Source organism: Homarus americanus, unplaced genomic scaffold, assembly GCF_018991925.1.
Source record: "Homarus americanus isolate GMGI-L3 unplaced genomic scaffold, GMGI_Hamer_2.0 scaffold22250, whole genome shotgun sequence".
NCBI lineage: Eukaryota > Metazoa > Arthropoda > Malacostraca > Decapoda > Nephropidae > Homarus > Homarus americanus.
This window is the reverse complement of record NW_024741189.1, coordinates 2,366,146-2,390,652: the sequence shown is the minus strand read 5'-3', so window position 1 is coordinate 2,390,652 and position 24,507 is coordinate 2,366,146. Positions and strand designations below refer to the sequence as shown.

Genomic DNA, 24,507 nt, shown 5'->3' with positions numbered 1-24,507 from the left:
CACACCTCCTTTATCCACACTATCCCTCTAACACACCTCCTTTATCCACACTATCCCTCTAACACACCTCCTTTATCCACACTATCCCTCTAACACACCTCCTTCCCACACTATCCCTCTAACACACCTCCTTTATCCACACTATCCCTCTAACACACCTTCTTTATCCACACTATCCCTCTAACACACCTCCTTTATCCACACTATCCCTCTAACACACCTTCTTTATCCACACTACCCACTGCCTTTATCCACTCCTTTATCCACACTATCCCTCTAACACACCTCCTTTATCCACACTATCCCTCTAACACACCTCCTTTATCCACACTATCCCTCTAACACACCTCCTTTATCCACACTATCCCTCTAACACACCCCCTTTATCCACACTATCCCTCTAACACACCGCCATTGCATTATGCGGGAGGTGGCCGACGGGAAATGATCTTTGCTGAAGTGTCTCACACTCCTCCACGCCAGCCAGCTGGGGCTGAGGCAGGCATTGTAAGTCTGGCAGCGAAGGGAGACGAGGACAAGTCAGCCAGCAATCAAAACGTTCACCAGTTGCCCGTAAATTTTGTGAACAAAGATTTATGAGTTTAACCCCCGCCCCCGACATTGCCCTTATTTATTGCCACAACGTCCCTTGTTTCTTTGCTTTTTTTACCACAATGGGCGAGGGAAAGATTTAACAAACGAGCAGATAGCGTTAATTATTAGTCTGCATAAGGGCAAGAAACCTGTAAAGGAAACATCAAGAATTGTTGGTGTGAGCGAACGATCAGTTCAGATTTGGATTACACGATTTCGAGATGACGGCGGGTTGGCAATACTGGTGCACAGGGGACGGCCAGGGAAGGCTCGAAAAACTTCCCAACGCACGTTAACTGTTCTTTAGAGGCAACTTGATGCTAATCCACGTCTGTCAACATGGTAATTGAAAGAAAAAAAACAGTACTGCAGTTTCGCAGCCACCGTGCATGCAAGAAGCCACTCCTCACCCTTGTCCACAGGCAGCGTAGGGTCGCTTTTGCCAAGGCTAATGCTCAGAAGGATACGACCAAGTGGCAGCAAGTGCTGTGGAGTGACGAGGCAACGTTTTCTTCTACTGGAAGTCGTACTTTTAATGTGTACAGGCGCCCCTGGGAGTGATTCCCTTGACCCCAAGTACTCCGCCAACGCCATGACTGGCCGCCTGCAGTGCAACGTAGTACTGAGGGACGTCAGTAAGGCGTTTGACAAAGTTTGGCACGCGAGGCTGCAGTATAAGATCATACAACTGGGGCTACCCGAAAAATTGACGCGCCTGCTGTGCAACTTCATCACGGTCCACAGAGCCAAAATCAAGATGCAAGAACATTGTGGAGAAGAATTCTCACTCTAGAGCGGCGTGCCTCAGGGCTCTTGTCTCTCACCAACCCTTTACACACTCTACACGGCTGACCTGCCACCCCCAATCGTCGGCAGCGAGTACGTCATGTATGCCGACGATGCAACACAGATCGTCACCTGCCCAGGAAGGTCCACGGCAAGGATGGCGCGACTCACTGCTCGGGCAATAGAGGAGATCTCGGAGTACGAAAATAAATGGAAAATAAAAAAACAAAACGAAATTCCAGATCATACCCATTGCCAAATTCAAGCCGGCGCCATTGATGATCGACGACGAAGAGATTGAGTACTCTAAACAAGGCAGGTTGCTCGGCCTCATCATCTCTCGGACGGGCATCATTCCTCACGTGAAGGACAGACTAAATAAAGCCAAAGTCGCCGCAGCCAAATTAAAACGTTTTAAACTGATGCCTGAGAAGATACAAGTTCACCTATACAAGGCGCTGGTGAGGCCTGTGTTGGAGTACCCATCTATACCACTCGTCACACTCGGGAAGACCAGACTACAACAACTAGAGAGCTTCCAAAACAAGTGTTTGAGGTCAGCCAGTAGCCAAGCGCCACCCTACCAGGAGACAGTGGAAACCATCCACTTAAGAAATAAAACAGAGGCCCTCAACTTCAGGTTCCATCGCCTAGGGAAGAAGGTTTGGGACAAGCTCCTGGACGACCCTCACAGCCCAGACCACCTACGCGGGGAAGACATCAACGGAGGGAGACCCCACGCCTGGTGGCCCCGGAGTCTGCCCGCACTACAACAACCCAACCCGCGACCCATCTATGTCCGCCACAGTGATCCACCTTAGATTAAAACTTACATGATATAAATTCACATTTAACAAGTCACAATCAAGTGAGTCCATAACGTAATACAGTATAAGATTTTAATAAACTTGAAATTGTAAAATCAATCTAGTCATTGTCTACCAAAGTAACCATTGTGCAACCTCATCCTAAATCCTAGGTTAGCTTAGTTAGCCAACAAACTCTGTAATATGTAAAACAAGGGGTGTCGTCCCCCTCTGTTTAACTCATTAAACTTCTTTTCCAACCTTTCCCCCCACGACTATATGTGGTGACTTCTCCATCCCTCATGTCTGGCTGTGCCTTGAGCCCCAGCAATACTACCCCATGTCATACAGCAAAATCAGTAATACAATGGCTTGTTGACTGTCAGGTAGACTTCATGAGTGATTGGCCAAGCAATTTGTCTGAACTTATCCCGTCTACAAGGCAAGGACACAAGTACCGTCCCCAAGCTGGAGGCAGCCATTCGTGAGGGGTGAAATAATAAACACCCACAAATAATCCCCAACTTGGCAGTCAGTTCCTTCACGCCTGCAGGAGTGTATCAAGAGAAGAGGGAGGCCTATAGAGTACCGGAAGTTTGTTAACTTCTTAGATTAGTTTTTTATTAATATTTCATCTTGTTTATGTCCGTCAAGACCCCGCGTATTTTGCAATGGCGAGGAGTGAATACCTCTCACATGTGGGATTTATCAACCCGGCCCTTAACCTAACCAAACCTAACCTAACCACACATTATCTTGAAGAGTCTCACTACGGCATCGCCCCCACAGAGATACAGAAGTTTTGGGGCACGAGTTTCCTGAAGTGGGACGACGAATTGAGTGGCCCAGGGGAGTTGGAGGGGGTTCGTGTCAACACCTCAGACGTTAATGAAGAACTGGGGCAGGTATGTAGTGGAGGTTTGGGAGGGGGTAGGGGAGGTGGTGGGGGTTGGGAGGTTGGGGGAGGTTAGGAGGAGGGTGGGGAGGTTAGGAGGAGGGTGGGGAGGGTTGGGGAGGCGTAGTGAGGTGGTAGAGGTGTACTGAGGAGGGGGTGTGTTGGGGTGGGATAGGTGGGGGTGTTGGGAGGTGGTGGAGAGGTTAGGAACACTTAAGGCGTTTATTGTAAGGCGTTTTAGATGCACGGAATAGCTAACGCGTTAGCTTTCCCGGACTGCCATTAAAAATACGACATTGTACCGCGTCTTGGGAGTAACTGTTGTATAAGACAGTCTTCAGAAAACAATGAAATTAGGAGAACTGTTATTTGGACACAATACGGAAAGAAATAGCGAAGAAAATATATATAAAATTATGGAAAGAAAGACAAAAAAGGAAAAATGTCAGTCAGTCAACAATAAATAAGAATAACACAAACAATCAGGCCCGTTGTAAAGGTTAATTCTCCCGGACTCTGAAACCACATAGTCTGCTAGCCAAGGAGGTAAACCTAGAGATCTCGAGTACTATAAGGTTTTATGCTGGAAATGTAATGTACTGGTCGTGAGGACTCAGAAACTGCCGGATGCTAATTTGCATATATTGAGCATTTTGCATAATTGACCTAATTAGCATATTAATTAGACCAAATCACTAAATCAAGAATATCTTCCTGAGTAATCCACCTAGAGAATTATTTTTGGTGTCTGGACCCATGTTTTCGACCCTAAGGAATCTATCTAACATAGCTACAAGCACATACCATGCTTCAAACCGCATGAAATCCAATATGGCCACCTTGCATATTCAAAAAATAAAAAGAGCCCTTGTTATGTTGACTATAGCAGCATTGTTTTCATTATGGTACTCTTGTTGTGTCTAAGTAGTCCTACAAGCGTCATTTACCCTTTTTTGGTTCAGATCGTAGATAATGGCTCATCGCCAGTGCCTCTTCGCGCCCTGTTTCGGAAAAAGGACGCAATGGAAGAAATGCGGGGTTAAGGGAATAGGGACGCTCATCTGCTGGAGTCAAGAGCGTGACGATGCAATCCATGTACAACTTGAGTCTACGCTTGCATCAGACGGTGATAACGCTGCAGTGTTATGTCACAAGTTATGTTATAGCTCATACACCTCAGTGTCAAGGAACGTATCAGGCAGCAGGAAAAGAAAATTTTGTGGTTTGCCACATGGTGATGAACCTCCTGAAAGAGTTAGTCGTTCAAAAGTGTGTGAATTTGTATGAAAAAGAGATTGTCTGTTTTGTGGCAAGATCTGTGTGCCAAGAGATCCAAAAAATCCCCGAAGATGGTTACCTGTCAATCAGTGTGAGACGGTAAAAGACCTGGCCAGCCTACTTTTAAGCAAGTGATACTTGACATATGTGATACATACGAAGATGAGTGGTCCAGAATTATTGAGGCTAGAGTCAAAGGTGCCCCAATCGACCTACCGGCAGCAGATGCTCAGTATCACACTCACTGTTACAATAAATTCAGAAAGGTACCCATTGACTCCACCGAGTCTGAATCTTCTAAACCATGTGTTAGTGAAGCTTTGAAATTTGTGATCAATCATAATAATAATAATAATAATAATAATAATAATAATAATAATAATTAACGGTTTATTGAAAGAGCTTGGCAGCCAGAAGGCTGAAAATATACAGTTACATATTTGGGGAATGGGTTACGAATTACAAATAATATACAAGTAACATAAGTGACACAAATAAGATATATAATAACTAGATGGGGAAAAGCTCAAACTACAGTTCATTTCAACATAGTGACAGTGCAAGGAGTAGTGTTTACTGGGAGTGAATACACTGGTTTATTACAAGTTATTGATAATTTTTACAATGGTTGGGACTGGGCTGTTCTTATAGCGATCAGTTCGTGCACGTATGGGCTGGATGCGGTTGTGGTGTCGAACAGCAATTCTCGGACTAGGGATCTCAGGTGGTAGTAGGAGCCGGTGTCGAGGATGGTGTAGAAGCTTCTTGCCAAATTTGCAGATGAGGTCGTGGTGATGGTCAGTGAGAGTCGAAAGGATCAGTGTGTTGAGCGCTTCTTGATATGTGGAGTAGGAAGGGGAGAGAATAATCTTGCATGCCCTCTTTTGCACTTTTTCTAGGTGTTTACGTTGTGTGGCATTTAGGGAGGAAGACCAGGTGGGGGAGGCATAGGTGAGCTTGGGAAGTATGAATGTTGTGTAAACACTGAGGAGCTCGTGTGCAGGAACTCCGAGGGACTTGAGTCGGCGGAGGAGGTGGAGACGGAAACTGGAGGATTTGACATCTTCACTGACGTGTGGTTTCCAATTTAGTTTGTTGTCTATGGTGACGCCGAGGAGCTTATTGGAATCTACAACCTGGAGTGTGTTCGGACCTAGAGTAATGGAAGGAGGTGGGACAATGTCGGAGGAGAGGTTGATGTGCATTGGTATGGTTGATGGTGACATGGTTGTTGGTGGCCCAGTTTTGGAGACTGTTCAATAAATCCTGAAGGGCGGTATAGTCGGGAGCAGAATTGTTGACGCTGATCCCAATGGTGGAGTCGTCGACATATTTCCAGCGAGCAGGGGTTTCTCTTAGGGCATCATTGATGAGCATAAGGAAGCAGAGTGGTCCCATCTTGGTGCCTTGGACTGTACCTGAACTGTATCATGTTTGCATTGAAAATAGTGGTCATCTAACGAGAAAGCAGATGCTTGTAAACTTGACTGAATATTTTGGTGAAGAAATAGTTGTTTTGCATTTAGAAGACTGTTCTTCTATTGTTGGGTTTCGAAAACTTGTTGGTTAATCTCTGAGACTGGTGAAGCAGTCCCTTGATCCAGGTGATGATGATGTTGACCGCTTGGTCAGAAACATTCCCTTGCCTCGGGATTACGACTTGAATATCTTTCGGTATGAGAAAATGACTCAAGACACAAGTGCAACTCTCCTTAGACTTGTATCTAGTCTCGTCAGCACAGCAAACGATCATGGCAGTGTTGCTTCACATGATGAGGTTTAACAATTCCGTAAGTCAGCTGCTACGTATGTATCTCAAAATAATGCCGTGTACCACAGAGCTCTGGGTCTTGGTCGATGCATTGGTCCAATATTCAGTTGGTGTGACAACTTTGACTTGGTTGTCTTCACTCCAAATGAGCGTCGCACCACTCACACTATGGCAACAGAGTTCACGCAGCATCCGGCGAGCATCATAAGCCCCGGCAGTACTACACCTGGTGTGGTGTGCTTGAAGATCCCCCGTCTGAAGAAGACGGAAGCAGCCAAATTACGCCTAACTCAAAGATCAATTCAGATTGAGCATTTCACCGGACTAAAGAAGTTGAATCCACCAGCTCTCCCAGAGGTTCCCCAGTCTCAGACTGACAGTCAATTACTTTCAGTCAGCTGGTCCAACGCTCAGCACAATTTTGCAGCTTATTTCTCCCAGCTTCACTCAGAGAAACCAGTAGAATGGTCTGGGTTTCATGCTCTGAAGGATCGGGCTCAGCTTGGTTTGCACAAGCCCAAGACACTCTGCGTCGTCGGTCCTCTCATTGACTCCCCTCCATCTCACCCTGACACTGTCTTGACTACATGGCCTACCTTACCTTGATCGGACGCTCAAGAGTTTTGGCGTGCTCTTTGTCCACCTGACGTTGGACATGCAGCTCTACATCATTGCCTGTCTCATCAAGTGGAGCGATCCTGTAAAATGGAAAAGTGTGGTTCTGAGACCAGGAATGATGCACACCTTGATGTCTTTCATTGGCACCATCGGATACAACATGAAAGGTACTATTGTTGAGGAGCTCGTCGGTGCTGAGTACGGTGGTATAGCCAACATCTTCAATGGGAAGGCGTAGCCAAAGGTAATGCGACCCTTTCGCATGGTCGTCGCTGCACTTCTTCGTGATTTCTTGAGGGAGAGAGAGAAAAGTCATGAAGATATCGTTGCACATCTCGAGAAGGCAAGCGAGCATCCCACAGGCAAACTTTGGGTCGACTGCTTTATCACACCAACCATACTTGCACACGATTTCCTGAGGGCCGAGCGAGAGGGTGACTGGTTACTACAGCAGCACTGCCTGCAGTGGATGCTTCCGTATTTCTTTGCGGCTGGGCATCATCATTATGCACGGTACATCAGCTGGCACCTGCGGGAAATGCAGCACCTACCGCAGGATGACATGAAAGATCTCGATGGAGGACTTGTTTGTCGCCACTCTGAAGGAGCTACCGCTGTGTACGGCGAGCAGACGTATATCAAGCAAGACAAGCAAGCTGGGGGCATAAAAGGTATCTCTGTCAACCCTGAACAAGTCGTTGTCTGGATTGAGTCGCTCGGTGTCTGCTCACACCTTTCCATGGCCATGGCTGAAATGTGCAGCCCTGGCGGAAAACCTGCTTCTGCACCTGCTAAACACAAAGAAGAAGATGAAAAGAGACGGCAGTTGGACAGAGAGGGCCGCCTGAAGATCCTGGATGAACTCAGGAGGCATTCTCATCCACTCACTGACCATTCCACATCCCTGTATAACATCGTCAATGGACATGTGGCATCTGCAAAAGAAGTCAACGTACAGGCGGTGGTTGAGATCGGTCAGAAAATGCAGAACGCTTTCGCTGCCTCTCTCCCTGATGGCTTCCACAGTCCGATCAAAATGGTGAAGACCATGCAGGTACTGAAGCGGGGTGTGAAAGTGAAAGACAAAACAGTGTATGATCCGGAAGCGATATTCGCCCGTCTCCTGGTCGATGGACAGAAACGAAACTTCCAATTGTCAGCTCTCTTCCAGGATGAGCTGTGCCCTGTGCCTCCGTCAATCATCGATGAGTATGGCTGCCTCCAAAAGGGTAACAAGTTTGTGCTGGTCAAGCGTCTGGGTGTTGTCATAAAGAATCCTCCTCCTCCTCCCGACACACTGCTGGTGGACGCCTCTCAGCTGCTTTACCACATTGTCTGGCCATCCTTGGGTTGCTAGCGGAATAAGGAATCGTCTCTCCAACTACAGAGGAGCAAAGACGTATGTCAATGCAAAGGACCATGAGTGACATAAGAGAGCTGGTGAGGGATCGACTGCATATCAGCGTCTCTCAACTCACCTCTCGCTGGTCGTGATGCCATCATGAAGAACAAGGACAACAAGCATCAGCTCTCAGAACTACTCTGCATACATGATTTGGAAGCAACATTGAACTTGTGAGTCGAGCTGACAGTGTTGTGCGGCGTGGTGAAGCTGACGTATCTCTCATTGGCTACATGCTGCAGCGCTGCGTCGGCTGGAGATCGGACAGTGCGCATCCTTAGTGACGACACAGATGTGTTCGTGTTGCTTGAGTACTGGGAAGCTGGCGTCTCATGCTGTGTTCAGAGGGAAAATTGGAATGGGTCGGTGTTCAACATCAATGCCGTTGTCGCCAAGTTGGGTGGGAAATGCATGCGCTCTCAGGATGTGACACTGTGTCCTACCCTAATGGGAAAGGTAAGGTGTGCTCACCACCCAGACCGTCATCATTGGACTCGACTCAGTTCTGGGAGAAAATGATGCCACTCAGAGCGACCTGATGGCAACTGGCACCACCTTCTTCCTAGCTCTATATGGCCAGAAGAAGAGCGCTTCAATGAATGCTGCTCTAAAGTCTTTCCCACCAACAGATAGGAACCTGGGCCTCCATATCCAGAGAGCACATCTCCAAATGATGCTGTGGAAGGCTGCAGACAAGGCTAACCTTCCTGCCGTCCATATCACAGACTGCGGATGGGAAGTTCGTGAAAATGGCCACGTGATGCCAGTTCTGTCCAAAGAACCCATCGCACCAGGAAGGATCACGGACGTCATTAGCTGCTGCTGGGGAGCGGAGGTGAAGGCGTGCGGTGGGAAGTGTTGTTGTGCGGCAAATGTGTTGTTGTGTTCCAGCTACTGTGTCTGTGAAGGAGAAGACGAGTGACACAACGAGAGGAGGATGAAGGAGGAGGTGAACAGGAAGGAGAAGAGGATCAGGAGAATGGAGAGAATAATCGCGACTATGAAGACGAAGAGGAAGGCGTAAATTAGTGATACGTAATAGATTAATAGCTGAGTTATGACGACTTTACGACTTGGTTGATTATGAGCAGCGGCCACATTGAATTTTCACGTGTTCAGAAGAGTGATGGTGGTTTCTAAATGTAACAGATGGAACCTTTCGAGTCGAACACATACTGTAGGTCTAGACATCAAAACGAAGTCTCTATCCCCACCGGTTGTTGAGTTATGGCGATTTTACGATATACCTCGATATGCACGGCGTCATTATCGAGTTTGAGGCAGTCGGAAGCTTGGTGTGATCATGGAACTGTGTTAGATAGATTCCTTGGGTCAAAACAAGGATCTAGACACCAATACGAATTCTCTAGGTGGCTTACAAAGGAAGATATTCTGATTTATTGATTTGGCCTAATTAATATGCTAATTAGGTCAATTATGCAAAATGCTCAATGTATGCAAATTAGCATCCGGCAGTTTCTGAGTCCTCACGACCAGTACATTACATTTCCAGCATAAAACCTTATAGTACTCGAGATCTCTAGGTTCACTGATGAATTATAGGACCGGCTAGTAGACTAACAAGAAACGACTAGAGCAGCTGTACGCTTCTCTCGCGGCTGTGTGATCGTATATTTTGACAGGAAATACGACGAATTTCAGGTTCGTTTAAGTCTTAATTTTTGCACTTACAGAACTGTAATCAACTTGTTCACCCTTATATAAAGTATCTTATGAGTATTGATATTGAAGTTTTAATCATATTTGAGCAATTATCAATATTGTTACACCAAAGTCACCAAGGACTAATGAAATGGGACAGCTCCCACTTAAAAGCGGGCGGAGCCAAAACAGGCCTCAACTGGGCGCAATCCTTTTCAATTCCTTCATACCATATGCTTTGTTTTAGGTCCTATCCAATATACTACCGTATAAAGATTTATTTTTATTACAGTTTTTTAGTGCCTTACATGCCCCCAACTCTTCAATATTAATCAAAATATTCTCCATAAGCGGCCATGATCCGCGTGTATACCCACTGTTTTAGCTGGAACTCGCTGATTGGTTGTTAGCTATTCGGGCGCCTCTGCCCGGTGCACACGCTAATGCCTCTGAAGGTGTCATACGCAGTACTCAGCAGAAGTGTCTGCACAGACAGAATAGCTAACGCATTAGCTATTCCGTGGATCTAAGACGCCTTACAATAAACGCCTTAAAACTGAAAAACTTCTGCAACACTTCTAGAACACTTCTGGAACACTTCTAGAACACTTATGAACACTTCTGGAACACCTCTAGAACATTTATGGAACACTTCTGGAACTTTCTCACAACACCAAGACCAATACACAAGATCTTCACTCTATAGGGACGCGTGTCTGGGTGAATTATACCTTATGTTTTCTTATGTACAGCACCTGGCTGCCCTAGTTCATCGTCTGAGACCCCTACACCCTCTTCCTCCTGTAGGTGCAGTACCTGTTTACAGACAAGACGGGGACACTAACGGAGAACACGATGCACTTGAGGCAGTGTTCTGTGGAGGGAGTTAAGTATACAGACGTTGGAGGAGACCTACACGTGCTGGACGAGGAGACGAACACGACCACGCCCCTACGAGACCTGAAGGTGGGTGGTGTGGTGGTGGTGGTGGTGGTGGTGGTGGTGGTAGGGTAGTTGATGGTGTAGTAGTGTGGTAGTTTGATAGTGTGGTAGTCTCCGAAACCGTGTCTTCAGATGTAGGGAGCCGAAATTATCTACAAAGTTACACGTATATCGATCAGTGGTCCTCTCCACCCTGCTATATGGCGGCGAGACATGGGTCACATATAGGAGGCACTACAAGGCACTTGAATATTTTGACCAACGTAGTCTACGTTCCATCCTCCAAGTTCGCTACAAATGCCAGTATTCTCGCTGACACCAACTGTAGGACCATCGAGGCTACCATTATCCATAAACAACTACGTTGGACTGGCCATGTTACCCGCATGGACGACAGTAGACTGCCAAAGCAGCTTCTGTACAGTCACCTAACGAGTAGTAAACGGGCAACTGAAAAGGTATAAGGATAGTCTTAAGACAAACCTGAAAAACTGCCAAATCGACCCCTTCACCTGGGAGACGATTACTCCACACCGTAACACTTGGAGGAGCACCACACGAGAAGGTGTCAATACACATTCGAGTTAGCCCGACTGCATAAACAGGCAGACAAGCGCCAACAGCTGAAAGACGACGCTGCCGCCGCCGCCCCCCCTCCCCCGCACTAGATGTAGCCCTCCACATGTGCAAAATCTGTGATCGACCCTGCTGGTCCCGTATCGGCCTCTTTAGCCACCCCAGAACTCGCCAACGATGGTGACATCCTTAATAACTCATATCATTGTATAGATGGATGATCGTCATGCTCAATTCCAAGTAACAGCAAAATAGTAGTTGTAGTGTGGTGGTGAGGTGGTGTGGTAGTGTGGAGGTGAGGTAGTGTGGTGGTGTAGTAGTACGGAGGTGTGGTAGTGTGGTGGTGAGGTAGTGTGGTGGTGTAGTAGTACGGAGGTGTGGTAGTGTGGAGGTGAGGTAGTGTGGTGGTGTGGTGGTGGTGGTAGTGTGGTAGTTTATGGCGTGGTGGTAGTTTATGGTATGGTGGTGTGATGGTAGTTTATGGCGTGGTGGTAGTTTATCGTGTGGCGGTAGTTTGTTAGTGTGGTGGTGTGGTAGTTCACATTGCCACAAGTCATTTATAAAAGTACCAATATTTATTGACCAACAGACTAACGTAATGTAATCTCACCTAACCTAACCTAACCTAACCTAACATCACCTAACATCACCTCACCTCACCTAACCTAACCTAACACCTTACCTCATAAGAACATAAGAATGGAGGAAACTGCAGCGGGCCTATTGACCCATACTGGGCAGTCCCATTTACACCCAACCCCTATCGTTAATATATCCACCCAACATATATTTAAAGCTATCCAGCGTATTCGAGTTAATGATGATGTTTGGTAACTTGTTCCACTCATCCACTACTCTATTTCCAAACCAATGTTCACCTAGTTCGCGCCTAAATCTAAATTTGTCTAATTTAAAACCATTGTTACGAGTTCGCACCTGGTTGGATAGTTTGAGTACCTTTGTAATGTCCCCTTTGTTCAGCCCTGACTTCCATTTAAACACCTCTATCAGGTCGCCCCTCGCTCTACGTCTCTTGAGGGAGTGCAAATTAAGATGCTTTAATCTGTCTCTGTACTCAAGGTTCCTAATGCCCGGGATTAGTCTTGTCATTCTCCCCAGAATTTTTTCTAGGGATTCTATATCCAGTCTGTAATACGGTGACCAGAACTGAAATGCGTAATCCAAGTGAGGTCTCACAAGTGCAAGATATAATTTTAGGATGACCTTGCTAGTCTTGTAACTAACACTCCTTTGTATGAACCCAAGTACTTTGTTAGCCTTGTTTCAAGCAAATACACATTGTTGTCTTGGTTTAAGATTCCTACTTATCATTACTCCGAAGTCTTTCTCACAGTCGGATTTATCTATAACATCGTTGTTCATCTGATATCTGGTTTCTCTATTTACATCTCCTAGACTAAGTACTTTACATTTGTCCACATTAGATTTCATCTGCCATTTAATTACACGCCCTATTTTAGTGTCAACAGCAAATTTACTAATGTTGCTGTCTACGCCTATATCTATATCGTTTATGTATATAATAAATAATAATGGTCCAAGTACTGAGCCTTGGGGTACTCCACTAGTGACGTTACTCCAATCGGATTTAGTGCCGATAATGCTCACTCGCTGTTTTCTGTCCTGTAACCACGCCCTAATCCATTTTAGAATATCTCCTCCAATGCCATGAGCCTCCACTTTTCTTATTAGTCTTTCGTGGGGGACTCTGTCGAAGGCTTTGCTAAAGTCGAGATATACCACATCATAATCCTGTCCTTCGTCCACTGATTCGAAAACAGCTCAACTAACTTAACCTAACCTAACCTTCACCTCCGTCACAGGATGAGGTTGAGAGGTTTCTGGTGACCCTGGCACTGTGTCACACCGTCAAGGTCGCTGTCCCATCACCAACAATGTCAAAAGGTGGGAAGAAAAGGTCAACGAACGACACACACTTACACACCTTGACCCCAGATTACCAAGCGTCCAGCCCAGATGAGAAGGCACTGGTGGAGGCTTGTGCCAGGTGAGTATGTGAGCTGAGGTGTGTTAATTAAGAACTTTCTGGGGTTAGGTTAAGTTACTATAAGTTAGGGTTGTTTTGGTTTGGTTAGGTTAGAGTGGGTTGGGTTAGGTTTCGCTAAGTTAGTTTAGGTTAAGTTAGGTTTGGGTGGGTTAATTTAGGCTAGGTTAACATTTGGGTGGTTAATCGCCAGGTGATCCAAGCTAACTATAGTTACCAAAGCCTCCAAGATAAAGTCTCCTGACCAACACCTACAGGTATGGCATTGTGTTCCGTGGAGTGAAGAGCAACAGCATTACCCTGGACGTGAGAGGTCAAACACGTTCATACAAGAGGCTCCAGGTCCTCCAGTTCGATCCAGGTCAGGCAAGGTCACATTAACGTGATATGGTGGATAAGACTATTGTATGAAGTATATCAGAGGCTGCAAGACCTAATATAACCTGAGCCCCCAGACCTGAAGTAGCCTAACATGACCTCTGAACATGTACCCCCAGACCTGAACTGACCTAACATGACCTCTGACCCTGTACCCCCAGACCTGAAGTAGCCTAACATGACCTCTGACCCTGTACCCTCAGACCTGAAGTAGCCTAACATGACCTCTGACCCTGTGCCCTCAGACCTGAAATGACCTAACATGACCTCTGACCCTGTACCCCCAGACCCGAACTGACCTAACATGACCTCTGACCCTGTGCCCTCAGACCTGAAATGACATAACATGACCTCTGACCCTGTACCGCCAGACCTGAACTGACCTAACATGACCTCTGACCCTGTACCCCCAGACCTGAACTGACCTAACATGACCTCTGACCCTGTGCCCTCAGACGTGAACTGACCTAACATGACCTCTGACCCTGTACCCCGAGACCTGAAATGAACCTAACATGACCTCTGACCCTGTGCCCCCAGACCCCGAAGTGACCTAACATGACCGCCTTCTCACCCTGTGCCCCCAGACCCTGAAGTCACCTAACATGACCTCTGACCCTGTACCCCCAGACCTGAAGTGACCTAACATGACCTCTGACCCTGTACCCCCAGACCTGAACTGACCTAACATGACCTACGACCCTGCGCCCGAGACCTGAAGTGACCTAACATGACCTCTGACCCTTTGCCCCAGACCGTAAGTGCATGTCAGTGGTGGTGAGGGAGGAGGCGTCGGGGAGGATCTGGCTCTTGACGAAGGGAGCGGAGAGCAGCGTGTTAAGAAGGTGTGCTGACGCTGCCCACCAACAGCCTCTCCACGACACAACCCTCGCTCACATTGACGACTACGCCCTGGTGAGTAGGAGAGAGAGAGAGAGAGAGAGAGAGAGAGAGAGAGAGAGAGAGAGAGAGAGAGTCACAACACAAACACAAACACTACTGATCTCTCTCTCTCTCTCTCTCTCATCATCTTAGAAATATTTTGTCCATTCCCATAATACACGATGTACCTACAGCTAAATTAAAGTCGGACCACCTGAATATTTGTCATCCCACCTTAATTCACCTTAACATTAACCACCCTAGCGCTGCCTGAGGGGTTAGGTTAGGTTAGAACATAAGAACATAAGAAAAGAAGGAGTCTGCAATAGGCCGGTTGGCCTGTGCATGACAGCTCCTGTCGAGAGTTACTACCACTCTCTATCATCCATGAATCTAACTAGCCTCCTTTTGAAACTTTCCAGCGTTCCAGGACTTACTACAAAGTTGCTAAGCTTGTTCCAGTGTTGCTAAATGTTAAGTTAGGTTAGGTTAGCGTTAAGTTAGGTTAGATTAGCATTAGGTTAAGTTAAGAACAAAAGAATGAAGGAAACTGCAGTGGGCCTATTGGCTCATAGTGGACAGTCCCATTTACACCCAACCCCTATTGCTCATATATCCATCTAACCTATGTTTGAAGCTAACCAGCGTATTCGAGTTAATGATGATGTTTGTTAACGTGTTCCACTCATCCACTACTCTATTTCCAAACCAATGTTTACCTATTTCGCGCCTAAATCTAAATTTGTTTAATTTAAAAAAATTTTTACGAGTTCGCTCCTGGTTGGATAGTTTGAGTACCTTTGTAATGTCCCTTTTGTTCAGCCCTGATTTCCATTTAAACACCTCTATCATATCGCCCCTCACTCTACGTCTCTCGAGGGAGTGCAAATTAAGATGCTTTAACCTGTCTCTATACTCAAGGTTCCTAATGCCCGGGATTAGTCTTGTCATTCTCCTCGGAATTCTTTCCAAGGATTCTATATCCATTCTATAATACGGTGACCAGAACTGAACTGCGTAGTCCAGGTGTGGTCTCACAAGAGCAAGATACAGTTTTAGGATGACCTCACTAGTCTTGTAACTAACATTCCTTTGTATGAACCCAAGTACTTTATTAGCCTTGTTACGAGCAAAAACACATTGTTTACTTGGCTTAAGGTTCCTACTTATCATTACTCCTAAATCTCTCTCGCAGTCGGATTTCTCTATGGCATCGTTGTTCATCTGGTTTCCCTGTTTACATCTCCTATACTGAGTACTTTACAATTGTCCACGTTGAATTTCATCTGCTATTTTTCAGACCAGATTTAATTTCACGTCCTATTTTAGTGTCATCAACAAATTTACTTATGTTGCTGTCTATGACGATATCTATGTCGTTTATGTATATAATAAATAATAATGGTCCAAGTACTGAGCCTTGGGGAACTCCACTAGTGACGTTGCTCCAATGCGATTTAGTGCCGTTTATGCTCACTCGCTGTTTCCTGTCCCGTAACCACGCCCTAATCCATTTAAGCATATTACCTTTGATGCCATGCACTTCTACCTTTCTAATTAGTCTTTCGTGGGGGACACTGTCGAAGGCTTTGCTAAAGTCGAGATATACCACATCATAATTGTGCCCCTCGTCCACCGATTCGAAAACTGATGAAAAGAATATTAATAGATTAGTTAGACAAGAACGTCCGCTTGTGAAGCCATGCTGGGAATCATTGATCAACTTGTGCTTCTCCAGGTGGTTTCGAATAGAGTTTGAAATGATTGATTCTAGTAATTTGCCTACTATTGATGTTAGACTGATTGAGTGGTAGTTAGAGGATAGTGATCTATCTCCCTTCTTGAAAATCGGTATTACATTCGCTATCCTCCAGGATTCTGGTACTACACTCGTTTTCAAGGACATGTTAAACAACTTTGCTAAAGGCATACTAAACTTTTCCTTACATTCCTTTAATACTCTGGCTGTATATCTCATCGGGACCTGGTGACTTATTAGGCTTTAGTTTGTCTATTTGCTTACTAACATCGTTACTAGTCACTACTATCTCGCTTAATCTATTTTCTTCACTATCTCTGTATATAGTCGGTGCCTCGGGTATCATGTTTAAATTTAATGTCGTGAAAACTGTTGACAAATATTTATTCAGATTATTGCTCATTTCTCCGTCGTTATCAGTTAGCTCGCCGGTATCTGACTGTATTGGTCCAATCTTTTCTCGTGTTTTAGTTTGATACATTTGATAGAAACCCTTGGGGCTAAGCTTCGCCCCACTTGTTACCTTCAGTTCATTATTCCTCTTTGCTTTTCTTATCTCGGTCTTAACCCTACCGGCCAATACCTTATATACCTATAGCCTTCCTTTGTCCAATACTATTCTTTAAATAATTATTTATCCATTTAGGGTCATTGTTGTCTGATTTGAGTTTTCTGTATGGTATGTTCTGCCTTTGTGCATTAAGTAACTCATTATTTAAATTGTTGTGGAACTCGTCAACCACAGATCTAGTGATCAGGTCATCGTTAACCGCCTTATTTTGTGAGGTGATCATTGTCAGGTCTCCAGGTAAAGTAAGGTAGCCCTTTGTGCGTACATTGTGTCACCTCACGTGAGGTCATGTAGTCCATCCCCAAGCGTACTACCCCTTCTCTCAGCTGCCTTTCCAACCTATCAAAGTTTGCCCTTCTAAAATCTGGGACTTTAATGGAATTTTCCTTGCTACTCCCACTAAATTCCAATTGAAATCTTATTTCTTTGTGATTGCTGTTAGCAAGTTCGTTCCCTACCTCGACATTACTAATGAGGTTTTCTCTGTTTGACAGAACTAAATCGAGTACAGTATATTATTACCCCGGGTGGGTTCGGTTATATGTTGGCTTAGGAAACAGTCCTGGATTGTTTCAAGAAAATCATCTGATTCTTAGTTACCCGTAAGGTCAATCCAATCTATTTGGCTAAAGTTAAAGTCGCCTACTATGCAGACTTTGGTATGTATGGAAGCCCTGTGCATTTCATCCCAAATAAGTCACTCATTAACTCTATCAAGATTAGGAGGTCTATATATTACTCCTGTGATTAATTTTTACCTACCATCGATTAATTTTATCAAAATTGTTTCTGTATTCCGCCCAGTTTTTATTTCCTTACTTATTTCACACTTCAGATTATCCCTGACATAGATTGCTACTCTGCCTCCTTTCCTAATCTGCCTATCGGTATGGAATAATTTGTAACCTGCAATTTGGTATTCAACAGATAACTCACGTGAGTCTAGGTTTATCCATGTTTCGGTGAATGCTATTATATCGATTTTTTCGGTACATACCAACGCCCAGATTTCATCCATCTTGTTTCTCATACTTCTCCTGTTTGAGTAGTAGATATTTCAATTAGTCATGTTCTGAATCCTCTCTTTGTCGCGCTTAGGTTTTAACTCCCTCCCTAATTTAGTTTTGTCATCATTCCTAGCACTATTTCCCTGTAACCTTTCACTTTGTTTTGCCGCTCCCACAGCAGTCTCCTCGATCCCCGTGCTCATATGTTCCCCTAGCAGTTTAAGGACTTAGCATTAGGGTGGCTCTTTTTCAGGATAGATAAGCTGGGGTGTTAATCAGCAGGTGATCCTTTAATTCCTATGGGATCCTGAGAGCCACTAGAGCCACGCCCAGCTCCCCTTAACACAACAGTGAAAACCTCGCCACTGTTGCCTCTTTTTCTCGTGTCCACAGCTGGGGTTGAGGACGCTGGTGGTGGCCAGGAAGGAGCTGGACTACAAGCACTACCAAGTCTTCGCCAGCCAGCTGTCTAAAGCACGCCAGGTGAGTGACTAGGTCCCATAGACTTGGGGCAGTGTCGATACACCTCACTCCATACTTATTCCTCGGTACATAAAGAGGCAGTGTGGCTCAGTTCTGTACTCGACCGCCTACAATAACCCAACTGTAAACTAAGGTACCCATGCATAGTTAGGTTAGCCAGGATTCCCTGGGCTCGAACCAGGAATCCTTAAGATAGCAGGGGAGTATTGTATCCACTCTCCCGCTACACCTGAGACACGGTGTGGTGGATACATGTCAGGCTCTGAGTGTGCACCAATGATGGAGTCATTCAGTACAGATGAAGCATGGACAGGGCTGACTGGACCTGGTTCAGAACCTTGAGCAAGATATTGGTTGCCACAGAGGCGCTTCCATCCATTATGGTGATTGTTGACATACTAACAGCCACACTCCATGGTGCAGGCCTGAAAGAAATTGCACGAATTGTCAGATCATTCTTGGAACAACACGTACCATGGTGATCTCCGGTCTACTCAAGAACGGCAGACTGTGAGAGCTTCATATAAAAGGTGCCGTCGATACAGATGCGACCATTGTCTAATTGAATATCGGCAGCCAGCTCCCAGATCAAAATCGTGGGCTGTTGAGAGACTTCGGAGAAGGTGTTGGTCTTCACGTATGTCGACGATCACTTCTAAAACCCGTTTATTCCTGGTATAGAAGAGTCCACGGACGCTGATGTTGAGGCCAGTGAGGATAATGTGGTAGATGCTGGTGTTGTGGCCAGTGAGGATAATGTGGTAGACGCTGGTGTTGTGGCCAGTGAGGATAATGTCGTAGATGCTGGTGTTGTGGCCAGTGAGGATAATGTGGTAGATGCTGGTGTTGTGGCCAGTGAGGATAATGTGGTAGATGCTGGTGTTGTGGCCAGTGAGGATAATGTGGTAGACGCTGGTGTTGTGGCCAGTGAGGATAATGTGGTAGATGCTGGTGTTGTGGCCAGTGAGGATAATGTGGTAGATGCTGGTGTTGTGGCCAGTGAGGATAATGTGGTAGATGCTGGTGTTGTGGCCAGTGAGGATAATGTGGTAGGACGCTGGTGCTGTGGCCTGTGTGTGGCCAGTGAGGTTAATGTGGTAGACGCTGGTGCTGTGGCCAGTGAGGATAATGTAGACGCTGGTGCTGTGGCAGTGAGGTTAATGTGGTGGTGCTGTGGCCAGTGATAATGTGGTAGACGCTGGTGCTGTGGCCAGTGAGGTTAATGTGGTAGACGCTGGTGCTGTGGCCAGTGAGGATAATGTGGTAGACGCTGGTGCTGTGGCCAGTGAGGTTAATGTGGTAGACGCTGGTGCTGTGGCCAGTGAGGATATGTTCAACAGAAACGACGAGAGAGTGTCTTCCCATTAGGCTGGGAAATGGTAACGGTGTTGCGGCTTCCGAACCTAACCTAACCTAACCTAACCTAACCTAACCTAACCTAATCTAACCTAACCTTGACACTGATGACCACTGATGACCTTGTGGTGACTGCAGGTGGTGGAGGGGCGAGAGGCAGCGGTGAGGGAAGTGACTGAGAGGATGGAAGCTGAGCTGAGACTGCTGGGAGCTACCGGGGTGGAGGACCTTCTGCAGGAGGGCGTCCAGGAGACTCTGGAGGCTCTCAGGGCAGCGGGTATCAAGGTGAGTCTCACACACACACACACACACACACACACACACACACACACACACACACACCTACTACTACTACTACTCAGAATCGAGTATGACGATCATCCAGCTATGATATAATGATATGAGTTATTAAGGATGTCACCTACGTTGGTGAGTTTTGAGGTGACTAAGGAGGCCGATACGGGACCCGCAGCATTGTTTACATTCGTTGCACATGTGGAGGGCTACATCCAGTGCGGGAGGGGCGGTGGCTGAGTCTTTCCGGCGTTGGCACTTGTCTGCCTCGGTTTGCAGTCGGGCTAGCTCGAAAGTATTGACAACTTCTCGTGTGGTGCTCCTCCAAGCGTTACGGTGTGGAGTAATCGTCTCCCAGGTGAGGGGGTCGATTTGGCTCTTTTTCAGGTTTGTCTTAAGACTACCCTTATACCTTTTCAATTGACCGCCAGCGTTACCTTTACTATTCGGTAGGTCACTGTACAGTAGCTGCTTTGGCAGTCTACTGTCGTCCATGTGGGTAACATGGCCAGTCCAGCGTAGTTGTTCATGGATAATGGTAGCCTCGATGGTCCTACAGTTGGTGTCAGCAAGAATACTGTCATTTGTTCTCTTGTCTTCCCATCGAACACGGGAGATGGAACGTAGACTACGTTCGTGAAAGTTTTCAAGTGCCTTGAAGTGTCTCCTGTACATGACCCATGTCTCACTACCATAAAACAGGGCGGGGAGGACTACTGCTCGATGTACGTAGAGCTTTGTAGGTAATTTCAGCTCCCTACAGCTGAAGACACAGTTTCGGAGTCTGGCAAAGGCTTGAGATACACATCTGATCCGACGTTGAATCTCTTCATCGATGTCCACGGTGGTGGACAGGTGGGAGCCGAGATACTGAAAGTGGGTAACATTAGAGAGGGTAGTACCGTTAAGCTGGATGGAAAGTGGAGGTGTGGCTGAACGAGGGGCAGGTTGAAAGAGAATCTGACTCTTACGTACATTCACCTCAAGCCCAAAGTGTGCATACACATCTGCATAGGTGTTCAGGATCTCCTGTAGGTCGTGTTCAGTGTGAGCCACAAGGGTGAGGTCGTCTGCATACTGAACTTCAGTAATGGAAGCTGCCGACACCTTTGTTCTTGCCCGGAGTCATCTTATGTTGAAAAGACCCTTCATCCGGCACTGGATGTTCACCCCGTCGGCTAAATTGGCACTGGCATGAGTAAGGAAGGCAGCCAAGAAAATAGAAGAGAGAGTTGGTGCCAGTACACACCCTTGTTTAACCCCTGTTTGGATGGGGAAGAACTCTGACTGGGTGCCGTTGAGCAGGAAACTGCCGTTCATGCCATCGTGGAGTTGCCAAACAATGGCGATGAATTTTGGTGGGCAGGCAAAACGGCTGAGGGTCCACCAGAGGGCTTCCCTGTTGACCGATTCGAAGGCCTTGGTTAGGTCGATGAAAGCCATGCACAGGTCACGACGCTGTTCTCTACACTTTTTCTTTATCTGGCGGGCAGCAAAGATCATGTCAGTGGTGCCACGTGATGGTCTTAAGCCACATTGAGATTCTGGGAGGAAGTCTTCCGTCTCAGGAAGGAGTCTGTTTAGGAGGACTCGGGCCAGCAACAGAGAGTAGCGAGATCCCGCAGTAGTTGCCACAGTCTGACCGGTCTCCCTTGTTCTTATAAATATTGACAATGGAGGCGCCTTCATGAGCTTGGGGGATTTCCTCCTTTTCCCATATATTATCAAGAAGAGAGTGGAGATGGCTGGTAAGCAGAGGTCCTCCTGCTTTATACACCTCGGCTGGGATTCCATCAGGTCCTGAGGCTTTGTTATTTTTCATCTGTTTGACGGCGGTAGCTACCTCATCCAGGGATAGAGGATAGCTGAGGTGGATCAGCTCTAAATGCTGAGAGACCTGCTGGGTAGTCAGGACATCCACATCGATGTTTCGGTTGAGCAGTGAATGGTAGTGCCCTTTCCAGTGCTGAAGGAGGCCTTCGTCGTCTTTAATTATGAAGTTACTGTCAGATGAGCGGAGGGGGCTGCGCCACGGGTGATTGGCCCATAAAATGTTTTAATGGAATTGAAAAATTCGTGCATCTTGTGCTAATCTGCAAGTTTTTGTGCTTCAAATGCTTTATTTTTAAGCCAGTCATTCTTTAGTTTGTGAAGTTCCCGCTGGGCCGCCTCTTTCTTCTTGCGGAAAGTATCAGCTTTGGTCTGAGACTGAGGGTTGTTCTGCCAGCCAGCAAAAACAGCAGGTTTATCATCAATGAGTACATTGATTGCCGGATCATTTCCATCAAACCAGTCCTGGTGTATTCTTTCAATCTGGCCGAGGGTCTCTGCAGGGCTTTGTCATACCAGTGTTGAGACTATCCCATTCAGCACTGGGATTTGCGTTGTTTGTTGTCGGGTTGTTTATCAGCCCATGTTCGAGCTGCTCTCTGAGAGCATGTGCTACCGCTGGATCCTAGAGATGCTTCGTATTAAAACCTCTTGTGGAAGCTTGCTGCCTTTGCAGTTTTCAGGCGACATGAAGTGAGAGTTTGGCTCTGACGAGCCGATGATCAGTGTTGCAGTGGTCTGAGCCACGCATGACACGGGTGATGAGGACATCTCGACAATCTCTTTCTCAGACAATGATGTAGTCAATGAGATGCCAGTGTTTGGATCGTGGGTGTTGCCACGAACCCTTGAACTTGTCGGCCTGCCTAAAAACAAGGTATTGGTGATAGTGAGGTTGTGCGCAGCACACTTGCTGAGGAGGAGTAGGCCGTTGGGATTACATTTGCCTTGTCCATTTCTCCCTATGGTTCCCTGCCTAATGTCAGCATCTCTGCCAACTCTGGCATTGAAGTCACCAAGGAGCAAAGCCTTGTCTTCTCTGAGGATAGAGGTTAGCACTCTGTCGAGGGCGGCATAAAAGGCCTCCTTGGTGTCATCCTCTCCATCCAGTGTTGGGGCATATGCACTGATGAAAAAGGCATGACGTGAGTGATTCAGTGGGACAAGGAAGCGTTACGAGGCGCTCGTTGAACCCAACAGGCATTTCAGTTAAACATCCTGTGAAAGATGCGTTGGCGGAGGACAAAGCCAACTCCATAAATGCGGTTTCTCTCTGCAGCAGGCTTACCCTTCCAGAGTAAGGTACAGCCAGACCCACATTCTGTGAGTTGACCTGAGAAATTAGTGCTGACGAGTGTCAGCTGCCGTCAGCCTCACACCTAAGAAGTTAGTGCTGACGAATGTCAGGGCTGTCGCCAGCCTCACACTTGACAAGTTAGTGCTGACGAGTGTCAGGGTTGTCGTCAGCCTCACACCTAACAAGTTAGTGCTGACGAGCGTCAACGCTGTCGTCAGCACTCACACCTGACAAGTTAGTGCTGACGAGTGTCAGGGCTGTCGTCAGCCTCACACCTAACAAGTTAGTGCTGACGAGCGTCAGGGCTGTCGTCAGCCTCATACCTAACAAGTTAGTGCTGACGAATGTCAGGGCTGTCGTCAGCCTCACACCTGACAAGTTAGTGCTGACGAGTGTCAGGGCTGTCGTCAGCCTCACACCTAACAAGTTAGTGCTGACGAGCGTCAGGGCTGTCGTCAGCACTCACACCTGACAAGTTAGTGCTGACGAGTGTCAGGGCTGTCGTCAGCCTCACACCTAACAAGTTAGTGCTGACGAGCGTCAGGGCTGTCGTCAGCCTCACACCTAACAAGTTAGTGCTGACGAATGTCAGGGCTGCCGTCAGCCTCACACCTAAGAAGTTAGTGCTGACGAATGTCAGGGCTGTCGCCAGCCTCACACTTGACAAGTTAGTGCTGACGAGTGTCAGGGTTGTCGTCAGCCTCACACCTAACAAGTTAGTGCTGACGAGCGTCAGGGCTGTCGTCAGCACTCACACCTGACAAGTTAGTGCTGACGAGTGTCAGGGCTGTCGTCAGCCTCACACCTAACAAGTTAGTGCTGACGAGCGTCAGGGCTGTCGTCAGCCTCATACCTAACAAGTTAGTGCTGACGAATGTCAGGGCTGTCGTCAGCCTCACACCTGACAAGTTAGTGCTGACGAGTGTCAGGGCTGTCGTCAGCCTCACACCTAACAAGTTAGTGCTGACGAGCGTCAGGGCTGTCGTCAGCACTCACACCTGACAAGTTAGTGCTGACGATTGTCAGGGCTGTCGTCAGCCTCACACCTAACAAGTTAGTGCTGACGAGCGTCAGGGCTGTCGTCAGCCTCACACCTAACAAGTTAGTGCTGACGAATGTCAGGGCTGTCGTCAGCCTCACACCTGACAAGTTAGTGCTGACGAGTGTCAGGGCTGTCGTCAGCCTCACTATATGTATGAGGTACAGCCCTGTGTCCCCAGGTGTGGTATAGCCCTGTGTGTCCCAGGTGTGGTATAGTCCTATGTGTCCCAGGTGTGGTATAGTCCTGTGTGTC

General features: G+C 46.8%; 1 protein-coding gene across 6 annotated transcripts in view; it reads left to right on the top strand.

Annotated features, from left to right (window-relative positions):
• LOC121875723 (phospholipid-transporting ATPase IF-like) overlaps nt 1-24,507 on the top strand; it is an 85,494-nt gene that overhangs the window by 32,174 nt on the left and 28,813 nt on the right. For all 6 annotated transcript variants that reach the window (XR_006090657.1, XR_006090658.1, XR_006090656.1 and 3 more), the window contains exons 10-16: nt 2,976-3,091; nt 10,620-10,778; nt 13,175-13,359; nt 13,614-13,717; nt 14,489-14,649; nt 18,347-18,436; nt 19,931-20,077. Coding sequence is in view for 3 of the 6 variants with exons in the window: in XM_042380372.1 (XP_042236306.1) it covers nt 2,976-3,091; nt 10,620-10,778; nt 13,175-13,359; nt 13,614-13,717; nt 14,489-14,649; nt 18,347-18,436; nt 19,931-20,077 (962 nt within the window). In the remaining 3 variants the exon portion in view is untranslated. The remainder of the gene's footprint in view (nt 1-2,975; nt 3,092-10,619; nt 10,779-13,174; nt 13,360-13,613; nt 13,718-14,488; nt 14,650-18,346; nt 18,437-19,930; nt 20,078-24,507) is intronic.